Below are 17,282 nucleotides of genomic sequence, written 5' to 3'. Positions count from 1 at the left end.
TGTCTTTATCCTGGAAAGGCAGGGAAGAACCAATGATCCCTAGGGCCACAGGTATAAGGAGATTAATGGTGGGTATTGCTGCACAGATATGGTTTATCATAGCAATAAATGCTGAATGAGGAAAGTTGATGAAAATCGCGCAGGCCACAAGGCTGAGCTGTAACAAACGAATGTGAACGTAACACGTGAGGCTCAGGTGAGCTCCGACTCTGAGCGTTATTGAGGCGAACAATTCATAATACCCGAGCAGGGGGGCGGCCGCCGGGGGGGCTCTGCCCCGGCCCCATCCTGTGACCCTGCGGCCCCGGGGTCCCGGCCCCGCTCCGGGCGCGGGGGTCCCGCTGCCCCCCGGCTCCTCCCGCCCTCCTGCCCGCCCCTCCCTGCCGCCCGCCCCTCCCCGCCCCGCCGCCCGCCCCCTCCCCGGTACCTGCGGGGGCGGAGCGGTCGGCGTGGCCCCCTCGCAGAGCAGGCAGGAGCGGATCCCCTTGCAGCCGCAGCCCGGCCCTCCGCCGCCGCCCGCCGCCTGCATCCCGCTGGCTCCCGCCTGCACCCCCCTCCCCGCTCCCGCTCCTCCTCCCGCCCTTCCTTCCTCCCCGGCTCCTCTTCCTCCTCCTCGGCCGCTTCCAGGTGAGGCCAGCGGGGCTGGGCGCAGGCCGCGCGGTCGGGCAGAGGGGGTGGAAGGGGGGTGCGGGCGGACTCGCGCTCCCAGCAGCCCCCGCGGCGCGCCCGGGCTCCGCGCCGCTGTTCGGCGCCGCGGGGGACGCTGGGAGTTGTAGGCGCGGCGCACACCCCGCGGGGGCGCCTCAGGCCGCGGCCGGCGCCGGCTCCTCGCGGTGCTCGGTGTCCGGAGGCGGCAGTGACGGGCGAGGCCTTGGCCGGAGCCGCACCTGCCCCGCCCGGCCCGGTCCGGCCCTGCCCACGGGCGGAGCCGCGGCCTGCGGCCGGGGATACCCCGCGGCCCGGAGGCCGCCCGGCGGGCGCAGACAGCTCGGAATCCGTGGCCTTGTTACCGCCGCGGCATCGCGTCCCGGGGCAGCTCCACGCGAACACGTTCAGGTCAGGGGATGCCCGGTCCTGGGGCTCCATCCCGAGAGCTGCGGGGGGCAGGAGGGGCCCGTTCCCTGTGCAATAACCCCGGCGTTCGGCACCCCCCGGTAACGGAATGTGCCTCTGCAGCATCCCCGGGGCTGTGGCATGAGACTTGCCGTGTCTGGCCTTCCCTGCAGCTCCTGCCCTGTCACGGCTGTGCCAGTGTGCCAAAGAGAGGGCCATGGCAACGTCCAGTCACTGGTGTCACATTTTTATTGTAAACCTGAGGGAGGTTTGGTTGGACAAGCCTGACCCTGTGTTTGGGCTCTCAGGGATAGCTCTGTCGTTTGAAGGATCAAATCCCAAAGAGCTGCTGTTTGAGCTGGTTTTCAGTTCAGCTCTTTGTGCTTGTATACAATATTTCAGTGTATACGATATTCAGTGTATAGGATATTTCAGTGTATACATTATTGTGCCCCTCCCTCATGACACAATGTTGCAGGTGCTGTAGGTGTGTGCTGCTGCTGAAACCAAGCCCAAGCACAGCTCAATGCCCCGTGTGCCCCTCACTATGTGCTGGAGTGGCATTTAGGCAGCACTGATCTAACACAGAAAGACAGGAACGAGCCTGGCCTTGGAGCTCTGTTCTCTTTTATTTCCCCCTCTTGGAATCTGTATCAGAAAGAATGGGAAGCCCTGGACCAGTCATTTCATGGAGCTCTTTTGGCCCTGTCAGCACTCTTATTCCAAATATCAGCATATCCCTCTGTGTGTGTGTGTCTACTGAAACATCAGTTAATCACCAACAAGACAGACAACTCTGTTGATTTTTATTTTTTTCCTTAATGAGGAAATGATGTCCTTGACTGGTTAATTCAGTTTTCCAAAATTTTTGAGAATTTAAAAGTCATCGGGCAAGAGTCTGTCCAGCTGGCCAGACCAGTGAGCTCAGTGTCACTTTTTTGGGAGAAAACCATTCACAGCAGGTGTGTTGACTGCTGCTTTTTGTTTGAAAGAATGTTGGAATTCCTGGAGCAGAGCCCGGGAGAGGCACAAGCAGGTACCTGTGATGCTGTCCTGGTCCTGAGTGCCATCACTCATGGACAGCTTTCACCTGCAGCAAGTCTGTCACTCCAACAGCCACAGGATGTATCCCTGTTGTTTTGGAGATGGATTGGATCAGTGTGCTGGGAGCCTGTGCCCAATCCAATAATAATCTCTGCCATGTTCATTTTAACCAAGTAAAAAAAGTGACTTCCAACACAGCAGCAAAACCAGCAGATAACCTCATAATTTTTTTTTCCCTCTCTTGGAGCTGTTGAAAGATTTTCTCTTATTCCCATTTGTTTTGTCAAGGTAACCAGAAGACATCCTACAGCTGACTGATTGGTGATTCCAGCAAAGAGGTGGAGGTTAAAAATGTCCAAAATCACCACAGAACTTCTTTTGGAAAGAGCAGTTCCAAGATCTACGAGGCTCCGAAAGATTGAGACACTCAAGTAAGTGGAGACAGGCCCCTGGAAAATTCCAGATTAATTCAACCTGGCAATGGCTTTTTATCTGTGTGTCTTTCTTCCCCTAAACATCTTTTTTACTTAAAAGAAGAGAGCATCAAAGCACAGAGCTGAGAGGGCATTCCCAGTGCAGGATCAGTGAGCAGTGGTGCTGCTGCTTTCGCTAATTGGTTATTGGCAGATGTCACCTTTTTTTGCCATTTCTATTGTGTATTTGCTGCCATTTTTTCACGGCTGGATCCCAATTTCCTAACCCCAAGGTATCATCCCTACCCCCAAAGCCCTTGCATTTTTTCTAGCAATTGCTTAATGTGAATAATAGAATCTTCCAGCATGGATTTCAGAGGGTTTTTTAAGTATTTTTGGCATTATTTCCCATCCATTTTCCTTTCCCTCCATTACATTCCATCTCTTCTAAACCCAGTTATCCTACTACCTCAAACATTGCAGGGGGAGAGAATAAACTCTAAATCACTTAAAAACCACTAAAAACAGTTTTGTCACTCAGGTCCTTGACAGAGGTCATTGCAAAAATGTGTCCTTCCAAATATTTAACACAGAGCTGGCCAATCCAAGTGGCTCAGCTGGCCAGTTTCTGGCTGGCACCTTTGTTGTTTTTATTGCTAAAGTCGGGGGGTTTGGGTTTCACATGTACTCCTTAAAGTTATTTCTTTCAGTTTGCCCTGTGCTAAAGTAATTCTTTTTAGTGAGAAACATCAGTTAATGACCAACAAGACAGAGAACTCTGATTTTTTTTTCCTTGATGAGGAAATGATGTCCTTGATTGGTAAGTGCTTGAATTTCTGCAGTTCCTCTGAATCAGCTGCAATAATCTGAATAACAGAGTGGTGGGGAGATGTTTGAAGCTGTGGGTTTTTGGAGTGTGGTCTTCTCCATGCAGCTTTGTACTGTGATGTGTTTTGCTGGACTGAGGTGCCACCAGGTGGGACTATCTGTGCTATGAAATCAGCATTTGTTCTTCCAGTGAGCTACAGATAGTTCATGGTTGGTTTTTTGGTTTTTGTTTTGTTTTCAGCCTGTCCAAGCTGCAATTGAAGACTGGAGATTTAGACCCGCGCTTGTTTTCCCGCCTGAGACACCTGCAGAAACTTGATCTCTCTGATAATTTACTGGACAAATTTCCCAACAGCCTCACCCTCCCTGATCTGCGTGTCCTGAACTGCAACAATAACAAGCTGGAAGATGTGACTGCTCTGAAACAGTTCCCTCTGCTCGAGGAGCTGACCTATGAGAACAATGTGTACTTGACAGTGAGTTACCCCCTCCTTCCATTAAACAGAGAGAAAAACAAACAGCACTTGTGCAAAGTTCTTATTTATTGTTCTTGGGCAGCAAGTGCAAGGGCATTTGAGAAAGCAGCCAGCCTTTGTGTGACATTTAACCACTTTGTGCCACTGCTCATCTTGTTCCACCCCCTGCCATGGGCAGGGACACCTTCCATAACACCAGGTGGCTCAGAACCCCATCCAGTCTGGTCTTAAACACTCCCAGGGATGGAGCAGCCACAGCTTCTCTGGACAACCTGTGCCAGTGCATCACAACCCCCACAGTAAAGAGTTTTTTCCTAATATCTAATGCTAGTTTTATTTCCTAATATCTGTGTTAGTTTTAGTGCCCTCTGTGCTCTGGAAAAGCAGACTGGGGCCTCAGATGAGGGTTTAAACTTGGTGATTAGTCTGGTTTAGGTTTTGACTTCTCCCAAGAGGATCTGGTGACTGTACAAGTCAAACATCCAAACCTGATTTTACTTGTGCTGTAAGCTGGCATCAGCCACTCACCATCCCCACATGCTTATTTGTTGTTGCACACTGTTAGTATGTGTGTGGCTCTATGGTGAACTATCTGACCCAAGGAATTCATGCTGGAATTCCTTGACTGGAGGCAGGACAGGCCTTCCCCTGTGTTAGAGTTCAGGGATATGAACAGAGCTCCCAGCCTTGCACTCAGGCCCAGCAGATGAGCAGTCACACAGCCCCCACCTTGTGCTGGATGTTAGCACTGCCTGTCTGCAGTTTAAGATTCCAACTCACAGAGAACATTAATTCACACCTAAAATGTGAAATTCAAGTTGAAAATCCTGAGGAGATTTTATGAAATGGCTTTTCCTTACTAAATATATCATTCTTATATAGGCTGTATTTTAATCAAGGACTAAAGGTAAAGCATGTACCACATGTACAAATTTTGTAACTCCAATGTTTTTTCTCTTTCTAGCTCAATGATGACTATAAAGTAATGTTTCTTTTGCAAAATCTTCGTCTGCTCAATGGCAAGGACATAACCAAACTGGCCAACCATGTGAGGCGTGTCAACAGCAACAAGCTCACCAGCAAGGTAAGGTGTGGGATATTTCCTTAACCTCTAAACACCTCAAAAATAACTAAATCCTGTGCTCAGTGTAGTGACAGAGCTGCAAACAAGCTTCAAGTGGTTTGCAATACCTGTGGTATGATCTGAGCCCAGCCTGCAGAATGGGCCACCCAGGAAATGTCTCACAGCTGGTTTCTCTGGTCACTGCTGGCATCTGCTCTACCTGCTCTGTGCAGGCAATTTGCCTTTGGTTTAAGTGACAGGAGCAGAGCCAACCAGGTCTGTGTCTGAGCCTGTAGTTTTTCAGGTCACTCTGATCATCATTCAGGAATGGGAGAAGCCTGGTGCTGCCAGAACAGCTACAAACACCTCCCCATCTAATTTAAGTTACTGTCCAGGCCCCAGGAATGGGAGCACAAAACCAGGCTCTGGATAATCCTGCTTTTTCCAGCATTCACCAGGAACATGGATTTGTTCTTTCTTCTTCAGTTGTGAATGTTTAGAACTCTATTTTCACTCATTTGTCTACACAATTTAGCTCCTGCCAGATTGTCTCCACAAGGCATCATTGTGATCTTGAGCAAAATTATTGTTCAATTATGAAAAAGATTTGATTGGCTGGCTGTTCTTGTGTATTACTGCTCTTACCATTTGTATTCTAGTTAATTGATCTTCTTAATTCCTTCTGTGTAACAGTGGGGAAAACTCAGATGCTGAAAACCGGGATGAGTTGTGCTGAGTGTTGTCTGCATAAAACCTGTGAATCTCCAAGGGTCTCTGTGAGAGCTGCTCAGCCTCTTGTCCCAGACAACTGATCATGGCTGGCTGTTTAATGAGACACCAAACACTCCCCTGTGCTGTTCTTTTTGTGATGTCTCTGCCCTGATGTTATTTGTACCTGCCTGCCCAGTTCTTAGTCCTGTGTCAATGTAAAAATGTCTGTTGGGTCTGAATGCTGGTGGATGTGTTACTGCCCACCAGAAACTCCCATGGGAAACTGTGCTGGCAGGTGAGCATCCTGTATCAGCAGCCTTTTGGAGTCCAGCTGTCTCTCTAAATGGGTCCATACTGACAGTGTCTGCTTAGCCACACTCACTCCAGCTTGCTACAGAGGAACTGACTTTCTCCTTAGCTGAAGTGGTCATTTGAACATGAATAAATAAATTAAAGTGGTTCTATCACGTAGGGTTGGCCACTACTTAAATGCTTTCACAAGTTCTCTTGTGCTTTTCTGTTGAATAAACTCAGTCTTTCTGCCTAGGTTACTGCTCACTGGAAAAAATTCTTCAGTGACCAACTCCCTGAGAAATACACAGCAGAGCAGGTGAAGTCCATCAAGAAGAAGTTCCTGAAGTCAGTACAGACCAATGTGGTGTATGGGCCCAGCTCACTCAGCGAGTTCACCCGCTGGCGGGTAGGTCACGTCCCACCCACCCCGTGTTCTCCAGGCAAGGACCCTGCTCCTGCTTCTGCATGGGCTGCAGTAAAGCACTCCATGGATTTGGGTGCTCTTGCTGACAAGTGGTATCATTTTTCTCTTTCTTCACTGCTTTCTTAAGCAGTTACCAGGACTAAACGTGCACCAAGTTGAAATGGCTGTCATTAAATATTATTTTTTAATTCATAAGCAATAATGATACATGTACTAATTAATCAGACTGCAGTATCCTTAATACTTAATTATTTGCAAATTAGTTTAATAGTAACTTTTATTCTTGATGAAAGAGTAAAGATAATGACAGAAGTGTAGTTACCATTTAGCTTATAACATTTGTTTTATTTATTTGTTCACACATACAATTGAGGCTTCCATCTCTCCTTTGTGTTGTTTTATTGCTGTGCTGTTGTTTCCACAGCTGTGTACTCTGAATGCCCATGACAAAGTGAAGTTCTTGGGTCATGTAATCTCAGCTGGGGACTCCACCACTTGTGAAATTCACACAGAATAGTGGGAGCAGATATTAAAACCTCAGCAAAGCAGCTCTTTGTACCATGACACATCAGAGCTTGACATGCTATGGCTCTTTTGTCATCATCTTTTTCTCTTTTAACATATCCACCTATTTGCTTCTCAGGTGAAAATGATTGCAGAAGAGTTTCTGGCAAACTCACTAGGTCTGGAGTTAAACTCTGATACTGAACCAGAGGAAAAGACAGATGAGAATGAGGAAGAAAGCACAGAAAGCCCCAGGGAAGCTGCAGAAGAAGTGGCTCCGGTAGGTGATTTTTCCAGTTACATTAGCAATGTTCTGTTTCCTGGGATTCAGCAGCTCTTGTCAGTTCACATTTATGACCCTTTGGTAACCACAGGGGCAGTCTCAGGCTCCAGCCTGTATCCAACAGCTCAGGTTCTTCTTTACAGCCAGATTGAAGCTTTCCCAGAAATGTGAAGGTCGAGTTGCTCCCTGAGAGAGCTTCCATTCTCATAGGGGACCAAAAACATTTCATGAGTGTGGTCCTACTCACTCCACCTCTCCTCTAGGAAGAGATATTTTAATTAGAGACCTGGGCTGATTCCTGGCCAGGCTCTGCTGGTGTTTGCTTGCTTGGAAATGGCTGCAGACTGAACCCCTGTGGTCCATAGACCAGATTTGTTTTTCCACATTGAATTTAAATTGCAAATAACTGAGACAGAGGGAAGGGAGCCGAAAAGGAGGCTGGATGTGGGGTTTTTATTAGCTTCTGCCTCTAGGAACACTGCAGCTCTGGGCTGTCTGATTCCTGGAACCCAGTCTGTAACTGTGGGAGGATACTTGCATTTGAATAATTAATGTCTTTGACTTACAAATTATCTGCACATCTCAGGAAAGCTAAAAACCTTCTGCAGAACCTGACAACATGCTTTACAGGTCACAGTAACACCCAGCAAGAGGAAAAGAAATCGTTCAAAATCAAGCCCTGGAAACAAGAGGTCCAAGACCCAGGCAAACACCGAGGAGGAAGCTGAAGTTAATCCCAGAAAATCCAGTCATGTGAAGAATGACCCAGCTCCTGATAAACCAAGAACATCAAACCAACCAGCCAAGGAGGCAACCCCTGAGGAGGGAGCTGAAGGGACACAGAAGAATGGAGAGCAGTTTCCCAAGGGGCAAAGCAACAGAAGATCCAGTCAGATGTCAGGGGAACAGAAAAGCCAGGAGCAGGACAACAGTGTGGTTACCTTGACCCCTGTGAAGAACTCCAAGCGCAAGGTACATCCAACAGCCCCCTGGGGACTGGCTTTGGGCCTCTTGGTTTAGAGTGGGAGGAGCTGCCTTCAGGTTTCTTCAGAGCTCTGCACAGCTTGGAGCTCATAGTTGGCCAAATATATTGTGAGTTTTGGTTTGGTTTTTTTTTTGTCATTGTTTTAAATCTCTCAGAGGCATCAAGGGAGAGAAGGAACCCCCCAGGAGAGCCCAGTGGATCCCCTCTGGGGGATGGATGGACCAGCACTCCAAGGTGGTGCACTGCAAACCTGTGCTTAGAAATGGGACTGGCAAGCCTTGCTCTCAACTCAGGGGCTGCATGGGGAAAGGTGTTTCCCCCTCAGCTCGGGCCAGTGGGGATCTAAAGGGTTTTCCATGTTTCTCTGCTGTAGGAAACGGGGTTCTCTGCTGGGGTCTGCTGGGCACATCTTTGCTAAACAGTTCTCTGCTGCTTTAGGAGTCTTGAGCATTGTGGCACCTCGGTCTCTCCTGTTCTCCATAGCACAGACGGGCTGAAAAATACTTGAATTTAACTCAGATTGCTGTGTTCAGCAGAGGGTTCTGTCAAGGCAATCACAGGCAAACCGTGTCAGGGGAATGAATTTTCTAAATGTGGATGGTTTATTGTAGGAGGATGTCAGTGCAGAGCCATTGCATTTTCTTCAGTGTCACAGTAAAGGCAACAGCCGCGAGGATTTTAAAACGCAGCTCTGGTCCTGTGTCTTCGAGCCAGTGCTAGACTCTGGAGCCAGGAAAGGTGAGCTCTTAAAGAGGTTTGCAGGATTCCCAGAACCACCTGGCTCTGGAATCCCAGCGGAATCCATGCCTTAGACCCCTGCTCCTTCAAGCTGTAGTCTCCGTTGTCAGGAAGAGACTTGCTTACATATTTCTCCTTTGCCTTTGAAAACAGGAGACTGGGAGAGCACCAGGCAGTGATAAGCTGCAGTCTTCGTGTGTTATCCCTGAACCTGGAAATTTCTCACCCATTATTTTCCTCTTTCAGATCCCATTGTGAGCTCCTCCAGAACCGTGGCAACCTGTGGAGGAGAATCTGTCTGTCTGATTGATTGTGAGACAGGGACAGTGCTGAAAAAGTATAAAGTGGCTACAGAGGTGGGTTGCAAGTGGGAAGGGTGAGCATTGAATGGGAATACCAGAACCTGTAATAATTACAGTCGGTGATAATACATATTACAAAGAGGTCTGAAAGTGTTAGTATGGACAGGTGTTAAGATGAAGATAGATAATAAACATTGCTTGTTTATCCTTTTAGCCTGGTTTGGTTTTATTTTTTTATTGGTTTAGGAGATTAGCCTGCCAGTCCTCACAGAGTTGTGTCTGGCTGTTGAGCCTCCTTGACAGCACAGAGGAATAAACATCCTCTTTCTGTAGTTTATACTCTTCTGAGAGCTGTTTTGAGTTTTAATGCTCCATCTTAAATAGTCGTGCCATTCCACCTGAGTAGCACTTGTGACAGTTGTCTTTTCTCTGAGCTAACAGCCAGGACCCTGCTGGCTGTTCTCTGTTCTCTGTCACCCCAGCCTTGTTTTCCTTGTGTCCCAGGAGTTCTTCAGCGTTGCATGGACAACCCTCACAATGGTGATCAGCGACAGCCGCAAGAAAGCTCACAACATCCTGGCAGCTGCAGGGAGGAGAGGGATTGTCAAACTCATCCACGTGGCAGCTGACTTCTGCTATGGAGAGATAAAAGCTCACAAAAAGCCCATTGCCACTGTCTGCTTCAGCCCAACCCAGGAGACCCACCTCTTCAGTAAGTCTGCCTCAGAATCCCTGGCTTTAGTTCTCATGTGGAAAAGTCAGGGCTTCCTTAACAAGGGGAATTGTCACCAGGGCAGGCAGGGACACACGAACAAAAGGCACGGACAGGCATTAGGGAGAGAACATTGTGACTCTCCTGTGACAGCAGGAACAGCTTGTTTCAGCCAGAGCCTGCCTCTTTAGCTGAGGTGCAGCAGCTCCTGTTTCTCCCTTGGTGGCTCTCAGGGTGGCTGTCACACACACATTAGCCACAAACAAGCCCAGTAGTGGATCTGTTCCACAGGGATGAGTAAGAAGAATGGCAGAGCAGGCAGCTGGGAGCCAGGCAGTGGCAGGGCTCTACTGCAGCACAGCAGCCTATTATGGGCTGTTGGGTTTCATTTTATCCAACAATGTGCTTAATTGACTTTGATTTTTTAAATGTGAGTTCTATGCCTCGACAGAGATTTCTATTCAGGTCCTGATGTCAAGGAGAGCTTTGCCACACACAGTAGGGCCCACAGAGGCTGTGGCTCATGGACTGGTAATGAACCATCATGTTACAAATTGTAACTGCATTGTCAGGCTGTACAGTGAGCTGGTACAGAGCCATTCAGGCCACACCTGCACCCCACAGCACATTGTTTCTCTTGCCTACAATTACCCACATCCTGGAGTGGTTAAAGTGCTACATGAACCATTGAAAGTGGAATTTTTTTTTAGAATAGGGGATACTTTTCAAGAAGAAGCTCAGGAGTACCAAAAGCAGAAGCAGAGGAAAGGATAAGGAGGGTGATGGAAGGCTAAGGAGGTTGGTAGCACAGCCATATAATGGTGTGGACAGCAAGACTCGTTGTATTTAATAGAAAAAATTAGAGTAATTAAGGGAGATTCTTTGCATCCTTTTGGAGGAGGGGACACCAACAAACTCTGAGTTTGAGGGCTGCCATCTGATGAGGGTCCAGGTTACTCAGAGTAATCTATTAGAACTGTTTCTGCTTCCAGTGTATCAGCTTGGTGACATGTTTCTCACCCTCTGTGAGTGCCTAACTTTCCCAGTGGGAGCTGCTGTGGATGTGAACACAGTAAGCCATGGATATGTGCCATAAAGTGATGTCTGCCTGAGAGTAGAGGTTGGAGCTGATATTTTAGATTCCACTAGAAGCCCTGACCAGAAACAGGCTCAGAGGGCCACTAACTAAAGACCTCGTGAAGCCACAGCTCAGTAATGGACACCAGGAAACAAAGTGTTTTATCAGCCCCTCTTAGAGCACAGGATAAGAACACTAAATACTGACTGTGCATGTGTGACAGTGTCTGGGAAATGCTGGGCCAGGAGCCTCAGGGACTGCTGCTGTGCTTTAATGAGCTCTCTGGAGCCTTAGAGGGTGACTGTGACTCAGGCAGAATTGCCAGCTAGCACGAGAAGAGCCAGATAAGCAGTGGTGTCACTACCTGCTTCTCTTCTGTCTCCCACAGCTGCATCCTATGACAAGCGAATTGTACTCTGGGATATTGGGATTCCAGACTGTGACTACAATTTCAAAGCAAGGTAAAGGTTAAAAAACCAGATGTGGCCAGTCCAAGAGCCTGTAACTATCACAGCACCACTTAGCTGCTTGTTCTCTGCTTTTTTTTAGCCAGCTGCTGGTGCTGGAAACAGCCTCTATCCCCCTCCGGATTGCCCTGGTCCCCACCTGCCCAGAGCAGTACCTGCTGGCAGGCTGTGAAGATGGCTGTTTTGCCTGGAACATAAAACTGGATAAGGGGCAAAAAAGCAGGTGAGAACCACAAGCTGGGGGTGTGCACTTGCTTTGCAGAACAAGAAGGGATAGTCCTAGCAAAGGTTTGATTTTTAACTGAGGAGGTCTGAGCAAAAGCAGCACGTCCTACCAAACTTAAAACATCCTCCCCTTTCAAGAGTGGCCAGAAAAAATAGGAGCATGATACTCAAGGACTGTTCAGAGCTTGTATTAAGGCTGCATGTGTTGCAGGCTGCTTTGCAGGAAGGCTGGCAGGAGTGTAATCCAATACCCCAAAACTTAAGGGTGTGTCATCTCCAGGCAGTGTAACGGAGTGTAAACTTTTGGATCCATTTCCAGTCTCACAGTGAGGCCTCCCCTGCTCCTGGTACGTGAGGTAACCCAGGAAACTGGGACCCTGTGGGAGCTCAGGACAAAATTATGAGGAAGAAGCAAGTAAAGTCATGCCCTGCTGACAAATATCCTGCTGCTGATGGAGTGCAGCAATCTCTTGAGCAAACAAGCTTCTGCTGTATTAGTAAACTCAAGTGACCAAAAGTGTAAATTCAACTGGGAATTCACCTGAGCTTGGCAAGAAACTCACAAACACACAGATTTCCTTCTGGGCTCTGCAGCCAGGTGCCCTTTCACTGCTGGTTGTTCAGTACTTGGCTGATTTCACCCTTCCCCCCTGCTCTAGGCCTTTTGAAGCCATATTCCAGTTTCCTGGTGAGGAGAGCTTGACAACATCTCACAGGGTTGATGGTTTGGCCTTTCTCAATGATGATGTTGTTGGTGAGTATAAACACAACAGCACAATCCCAAAAACAGTGGGGCACTTCAGCATGTGCAGAGTGAAGCCAGCATGACAAGCAGAGGGGCTGCTTTAGCTTCTGGGGGGCTGCACAGGATGGAGCTGTCTCCCAGAGTCACTTGTCTTTCTCAAAAATGTGGCCTAGAGTGCAAACCCATGCTTGGACAGGACCAGAAATCAGCTGGACACATCCCTGAGGGCACACATGGCCAAGCAGTGCTAATGTGGAAGGGGGGAAGAGTCTCTTTCTGCTCAAGGGCTGGTGCAACTGTTTCAGGGGAACTGTGGGTTTTACATCATGGGCTGGCTCTTTCTGAAGAGCTTGTGCTTGTTCTGCAGCTCAGGAACATAAGCATAGCACTGAAAATCTCTCTGCAACCTCCAATTATCCTGAAATAAGGTAAAACAGGTGCAAACAGTTGCTGCTGGATCAGATCCCGTGGCTTGAAATCCATATTCTGGATGGAGCACCTCTGTCTCAATGCACTTTGCTTCCCAGCAGCTGCCACAGCCTCTCCCTTCCTTTCTTCCCTAGTTTCCAAGAGCTCCAAACCAGGATGCATATACTTGTGGAGCTGGAGCAAGTCTTTTGATGCCAAGGGAAAAGGATGCCAGAGGACAATGTCTGCAGTTATCCTGGCTGAGCTGGAGTGGTCCACAACAGACATGTCCTACCTGACACTCAGCACTTGCCCAGGTAGGAGCCCTCATTTCCTGGGAAATGCTTTGCCCAGTGGTCCATGGTTCTCCTTTGATCCATGGGAGCAGCCTGGAGCTGGAGGCAGAGGCCTGGGAATTCAGAGGATTTCAGAGCTCTGCTCTCCCACCTGCAGCTCTGCAGGGCAGCTCCAGCAGCAGCTGGGTGGAATAACAGCAGTAATAAATAATTACAGCTGCACCATCTGCCTGATCAGGGGGGACAGTCGAGGCTGGGGGGTCTTTCTTGCACTGGTTTTCAAAGCACAGAGCTCAGGGCTGGGCCCTGTGGAGCCACTGGGATGCTGAGTGCATCTGGGGGATGCATCAGGGATGTCACACACTGGGCAGCTGGGTTTGGAGACTGACAAGGAACAAACAAACCTGATCCAGTCAGCACTTCCCAAAACAAAGTCAGGAGAAATCCCAAAGCATTTAGCACTAGCTTTTCTACACTAAAGAGAGCTGGTTTATCTTCAAATGAATTATTTCAGAGTAAGGTAGATTTATATTCTTGTGCCAGTAAGGGAATTTTGCTGAAATATGACACCCTCCATTGGGATCCTGCAGCTGTCCTTTACAGCAGAACAGACTCCCAGCTCCACACCTGTTTCCCAGCTTTTTCTTCTGCTCTCACAGCAAAAGAATACATGTTCTGTGGGGATGAGAAGGGCAGTGTGTGGATGTACAACCTCTCCACCTACACCACGAGCTGGGGCTCTCCGAAGGGAAAGCGCTCGGAGCAGAGGATCTCCCCCACTCAGGTAGGGCTGAGCTGCTCTCTGCACCTCCCCTCCACCCCAGGGCAGCTGATCCCAGTCTCCTGAGCAGGCCTGTCCCAGAACATGCCTTGTGTTTCCACAGCTGACCCTCACAAACAATTACAAGCAATCTTCAGAGCTTGGCCAAGGCCATTTACTGGGGACAGGAAGGAGGAGCTGCAAAGCAAATCTGTCACCCCCTGCAGCTCTTCCTAAAACAGCCCTAAAAAAGTGGTGAGGAGCACAAAGGCACAGCTGTGCAGGCACCACATCCCCAAGGAGGGGAGGGAAGCCAGAGTGAACATTCCCTGATAGGAAAGGCCTCATTGCTTCCCTATACTCACTCACCCTTTTTCTGCCCAGTATTCCCTCTGGAGACAGTTCTCTTTTGGGCAGTCACTGTCCCCTTGTCTGTCCCTCTGAAAGGACAATCAAACACTCCAAAGGCTCTCAGCCACTGGTCTGGAGCTACATTAGACAGAGTGTTCCATTATTTCTTCCCTGAAAGGGTATTCAGGTATGGGAAGGGAGTCACCATCCCTGGAGGTGGCACTCTGAGCCCTGCTCTGGGTCACAAGGAGCTGCTCAGTCACAGGCTGGACTCGATGCTCTGGGAGGTCTTTTCCAACCTCAACAATTCTGTAATTCCTCAGGTTTTCTGAAAATGCATTGCCAAGCCACCAGTAATTCCTCTGGGGCTGAGGTGATTTCACTTGTGCATGAAACCCTGGCCCTTTAGGAATATCCCACAACTCCTCAGGAGAAGGAAGAGCCTGTGCCTCAGGATGCCCAAGGCCCCCATGTCCCCTCAGCCACATCCCCATCCCTGTGCTCTCCCACAGATCCTCTGGGGCTAAAGTGCAGCTGATTTAACTTGTGCACTAAACCCTGGCCCCTTAGGAATATCCTACAGCTCCACCACCTTCAGGAGAGGTGGTATTTTCCAACCTCAACAATTCTATAATTCCTCAGGTTCTTTGGAAATGCATTGCCCAGCCACCAATAATTCCTCTGGGGCTGAAATGCAGCTGATTTCACTTGTGCACCAAACCCTGCCCCTTTAGGAATATCCCACAGCTCCACCACCCTCAGAAGGAAAACTTGTGCCTCAGGCTCCCATGTCCCCCTCAGCCACATCCCCACCCCCTGTGCTCTCCCACAGATCCTCTGGGGCTGAGGTGCAGATTTCACTTGTGCACTAAACCCTGTCCCTTTAGGAATATCCCACAGCTCCAGCACCCTCAGGAGCAGGAACAGCCTGTGCCTCAGGCTCCCATGTCCCCCTCAGCCACGTCCCCACCCTTCTGCTCTCCCACAGATCCTTCCACAGATCCTCTGGGACTGAGGTGCAGCTGATTTCACTTGTGCACTAAACCCTGGCCCTTAGGAATATCCCACAGCTCCTCAGGAGCAGGAAGAGCCTGTGCCCCAGGTGCCCATGTCCCCACCCCTGTGCTCTCCCACAGATCCTGACGTGGCCGGAGCTGCGGGTGAACGGGGAGCAGCCCCATGAGATCCTGGTGAACAACGTGGTGGCAGACCCTGCTTTCACCTACCTTGTTGTGCTGACCAGTGTGAACATTACAGCCATCTGGAAGAAATCCTAGTGCCCTGTGCCACAGCTCCACCCCCGTGCTTTGACCTAGTGCAGTATTAGTGACTGTTCCCCATGTGCCCATGAACGTTTTCTAGAGCAGCTTTATGTGCCAGATGGAGAAAAAAAAAACAAAACAAACAAAACAAGGTAAGAGTTTGTTAAACTCATCAGTTCATTGTAAACATCCGGTTCCTTTTACTGTAAGTTTTCACAATTTGTGCATTTGCTTTATAGAAATGACACTTAATAAAACAAAATACCAGTTCAGCTGGCAGTGCCTGGACTTTTTGGCAGGAAAAGCAGAGAGTTCAACTCCAGTTGTCACTGAGCAGCTTCTCATGCTGGAATCCTACCCACAACAATCTCCCCAGCAGCACAGGACAAATATTTGCCTTAAGGCTCCAATTAGAAAACTAAAAATCACTTTAATGACTTATCCACTAAATCCAACACGACATTTATCCTCTTGGCAAAGTGCCTGTCTGCTATGAAAAAAAAAATTCAGAATATTGCTGTCAAAAATTAAACAGAAGTGGGACAAGAGGGAAAATATTTGCCATGAGTGGAGGTTTAAATATTTCATCCACTAACAGACACGTCATTCTGCCTCAGAAGTAACAGTCTGCTCCATTTTATTCAATTCCTTCTTGTTTGTCCTTAATAGCAACCTGTAAAGCAAAAGCAAAAATACACATGCTTAGACAGGAGTTCTTACTGGGCTGGATGTTGGTGTTTAATCATTCCTGTGAATCTTCTGTTATTCACATCAACCCACAGTGAAAATCTCTACAGCAACCAGAAAAATAATACTGGAATTAAAATCAAAACTTATTTACAAATTGGTGCCTTTTCCCAGCACATCAGAGGTACTATCTCAGTCACAGCCTCCCTGATTTTGTCTGAGTAAGATTAAATCTCAGCATTCAGGGGCTAAATCAATAAATAAACTGAGCAGAAGTAATGAGAAGTGAAAACACAGGCCCAGAGTTTTGTCAGGAGAAGTAAAAAACTAAAATAAAATGCACTCAAGAGCAGCCAGGCTTTGACAGCTGCTGAACAACACAAAGAGGGTGGCTTGAATTAATTCATAAACCTAAACCCCAGCAGCTTTAAGACACACACCAACAAGCCCAAAGCGTTTTCCAAAAGGAAAAGAATCCCCTTACCCTGAACCTCTCCTCCAGGAGGGAGAGCTCACTGATCAGGTCTGTGATGGCATTGGTGAAAGCTTCCTGGGGGCTGTAATCTGGGGTGGTTTGGACACGGATGATGATTTTATGTTCCAGAGGGTGTGGGACCTTATACCCTGCAAACAGCACCTGGGGGTCTTTGAGCAGCTGCCTGGAAGGGGAATAAAAACCCCAAAGAGTGAAATGAAGGGCGGGAAAGCCCCAAACCTCCCCAGAAATTTCCTCCCCGCCTGAACTTACGACTTGATGATGTTGCCGAGCGTGTGGTCCTCCTTGTTGATGGTGAAGAGGCAGGCGTTGGGCACCTTGGTGTCCTTGTTGATGGTGATCCTGGGGTATTATAGGATACATGGATGTCAGCGATCCGTGCGCGCAAGGGAACAGCGGGGAAAGGCCGGGGCTCCCCCCTCCCAGCTCCCCGCGCTCTGATTAGGGGTTAATTCGTCGCCTCCCGGGTTTAATGAGCCGCCCCCCGGGTTTAATTAGCCGCCCCCGGGTATCCCCTCACTTTTTCTCGCCCTCGAAGAGCAGGAAGGACTCGAAGGCCGGAGGCGCGTTCATCCCGCCGTTGCTATGGCGGCCGCCGCTTCACTTCCGCTACGTCACTTCCGCCCTCTCGGTGCTCCTGGCGGCCCCACAGCGCCCCCCGACGGGCGGGAGGACCC

General features: G+C 48.9%; 3 protein-coding genes across 4 annotated transcripts in view; 1 reads left to right on the top strand and 2 right to left on the bottom strand.

The window, feature by feature from the left end:
- ALKBH4 (alkB homolog 4, lysine demethylase) overlaps positions 1 to 553 on the bottom strand; it is a 2,037-nt gene extending 1,484 nt beyond the window's left edge. Inside the window, exon 1 of the mRNA XM_054646764.2 lies at positions 428 to 553. Coding sequence (XP_054502739.1) covers positions 428 to 529 — 102 coding nt within the window. The 5' untranslated portion in view covers positions 530 to 553. The remainder of the gene's footprint in view (positions 1 to 427) is intronic.
- On the top strand, positions 488 to 15,694 carry LRWD1 (leucine rich repeats and WD repeat domain containing 1). Of its 2 annotated transcripts, none has more exons than XM_054646763.2 (16): positions 488 to 627; positions 2,386 to 2,528; positions 3,580 to 3,814; positions 4,779 to 4,898; positions 6,136 to 6,288; positions 6,950 to 7,090; positions 7,724 to 8,065; positions 8,690 to 8,816; positions 9,063 to 9,172; positions 9,623 to 9,830; positions 11,297 to 11,369; positions 11,458 to 11,598; positions 12,260 to 12,354; positions 12,909 to 13,070; positions 13,709 to 13,833; positions 15,297 to 15,694. In XM_054646763.2, exons 2-16 carry the CDS (start codon positions 2,449 to 2,451, stop codon positions 15,435 to 15,437), a joined length of 2,253 nt encoding a protein of 750 aa, XP_054502738.2. In that variant the 5' UTR covers positions 488 to 627; positions 2,386 to 2,448; the 3' UTR covers positions 15,438 to 15,694. The 2 variants fall into 2 exon arrangements, with proteins under 2 accessions (XP_054502738.2, XP_077044841.1); XM_077188726.1 differs by lacking the exon at positions 488 to 627 and adding an exon at positions 916 to 1,056.
- On the bottom strand, positions 15,576 to 17,282 carry POLR2J (RNA polymerase II subunit J). Its single transcript, XM_054646767.2, has 4 exons — positions 17,126 to 17,282; positions 16,858 to 16,947; positions 16,594 to 16,768; positions 15,576 to 16,095 (listed from the first exon to the last, which is right to left on the bottom strand). Exons 1-4 carry the CDS (start codon positions 17,176 to 17,178, stop codon positions 16,060 to 16,062), a joined length of 354 nt encoding a protein of 117 aa, XP_054502742.1. The 5' UTR covers positions 17,179 to 17,282; the 3' UTR covers positions 15,576 to 16,059.

This window comes from Agelaius phoeniceus, chromosome 20, assembly GCF_051311805.1.
Source record: "Agelaius phoeniceus isolate bAgePho1 chromosome 20, bAgePho1.hap1, whole genome shotgun sequence".
Classification (NCBI taxonomy): domain Eukaryota; kingdom Metazoa; phylum Chordata; class Aves; order Passeriformes; family Icteridae; genus Agelaius; species Agelaius phoeniceus.
The sequence above is the reverse complement of the archived record's forward strand: the minus strand, read 5'-3'. Positions and strand labels throughout refer to the sequence as shown.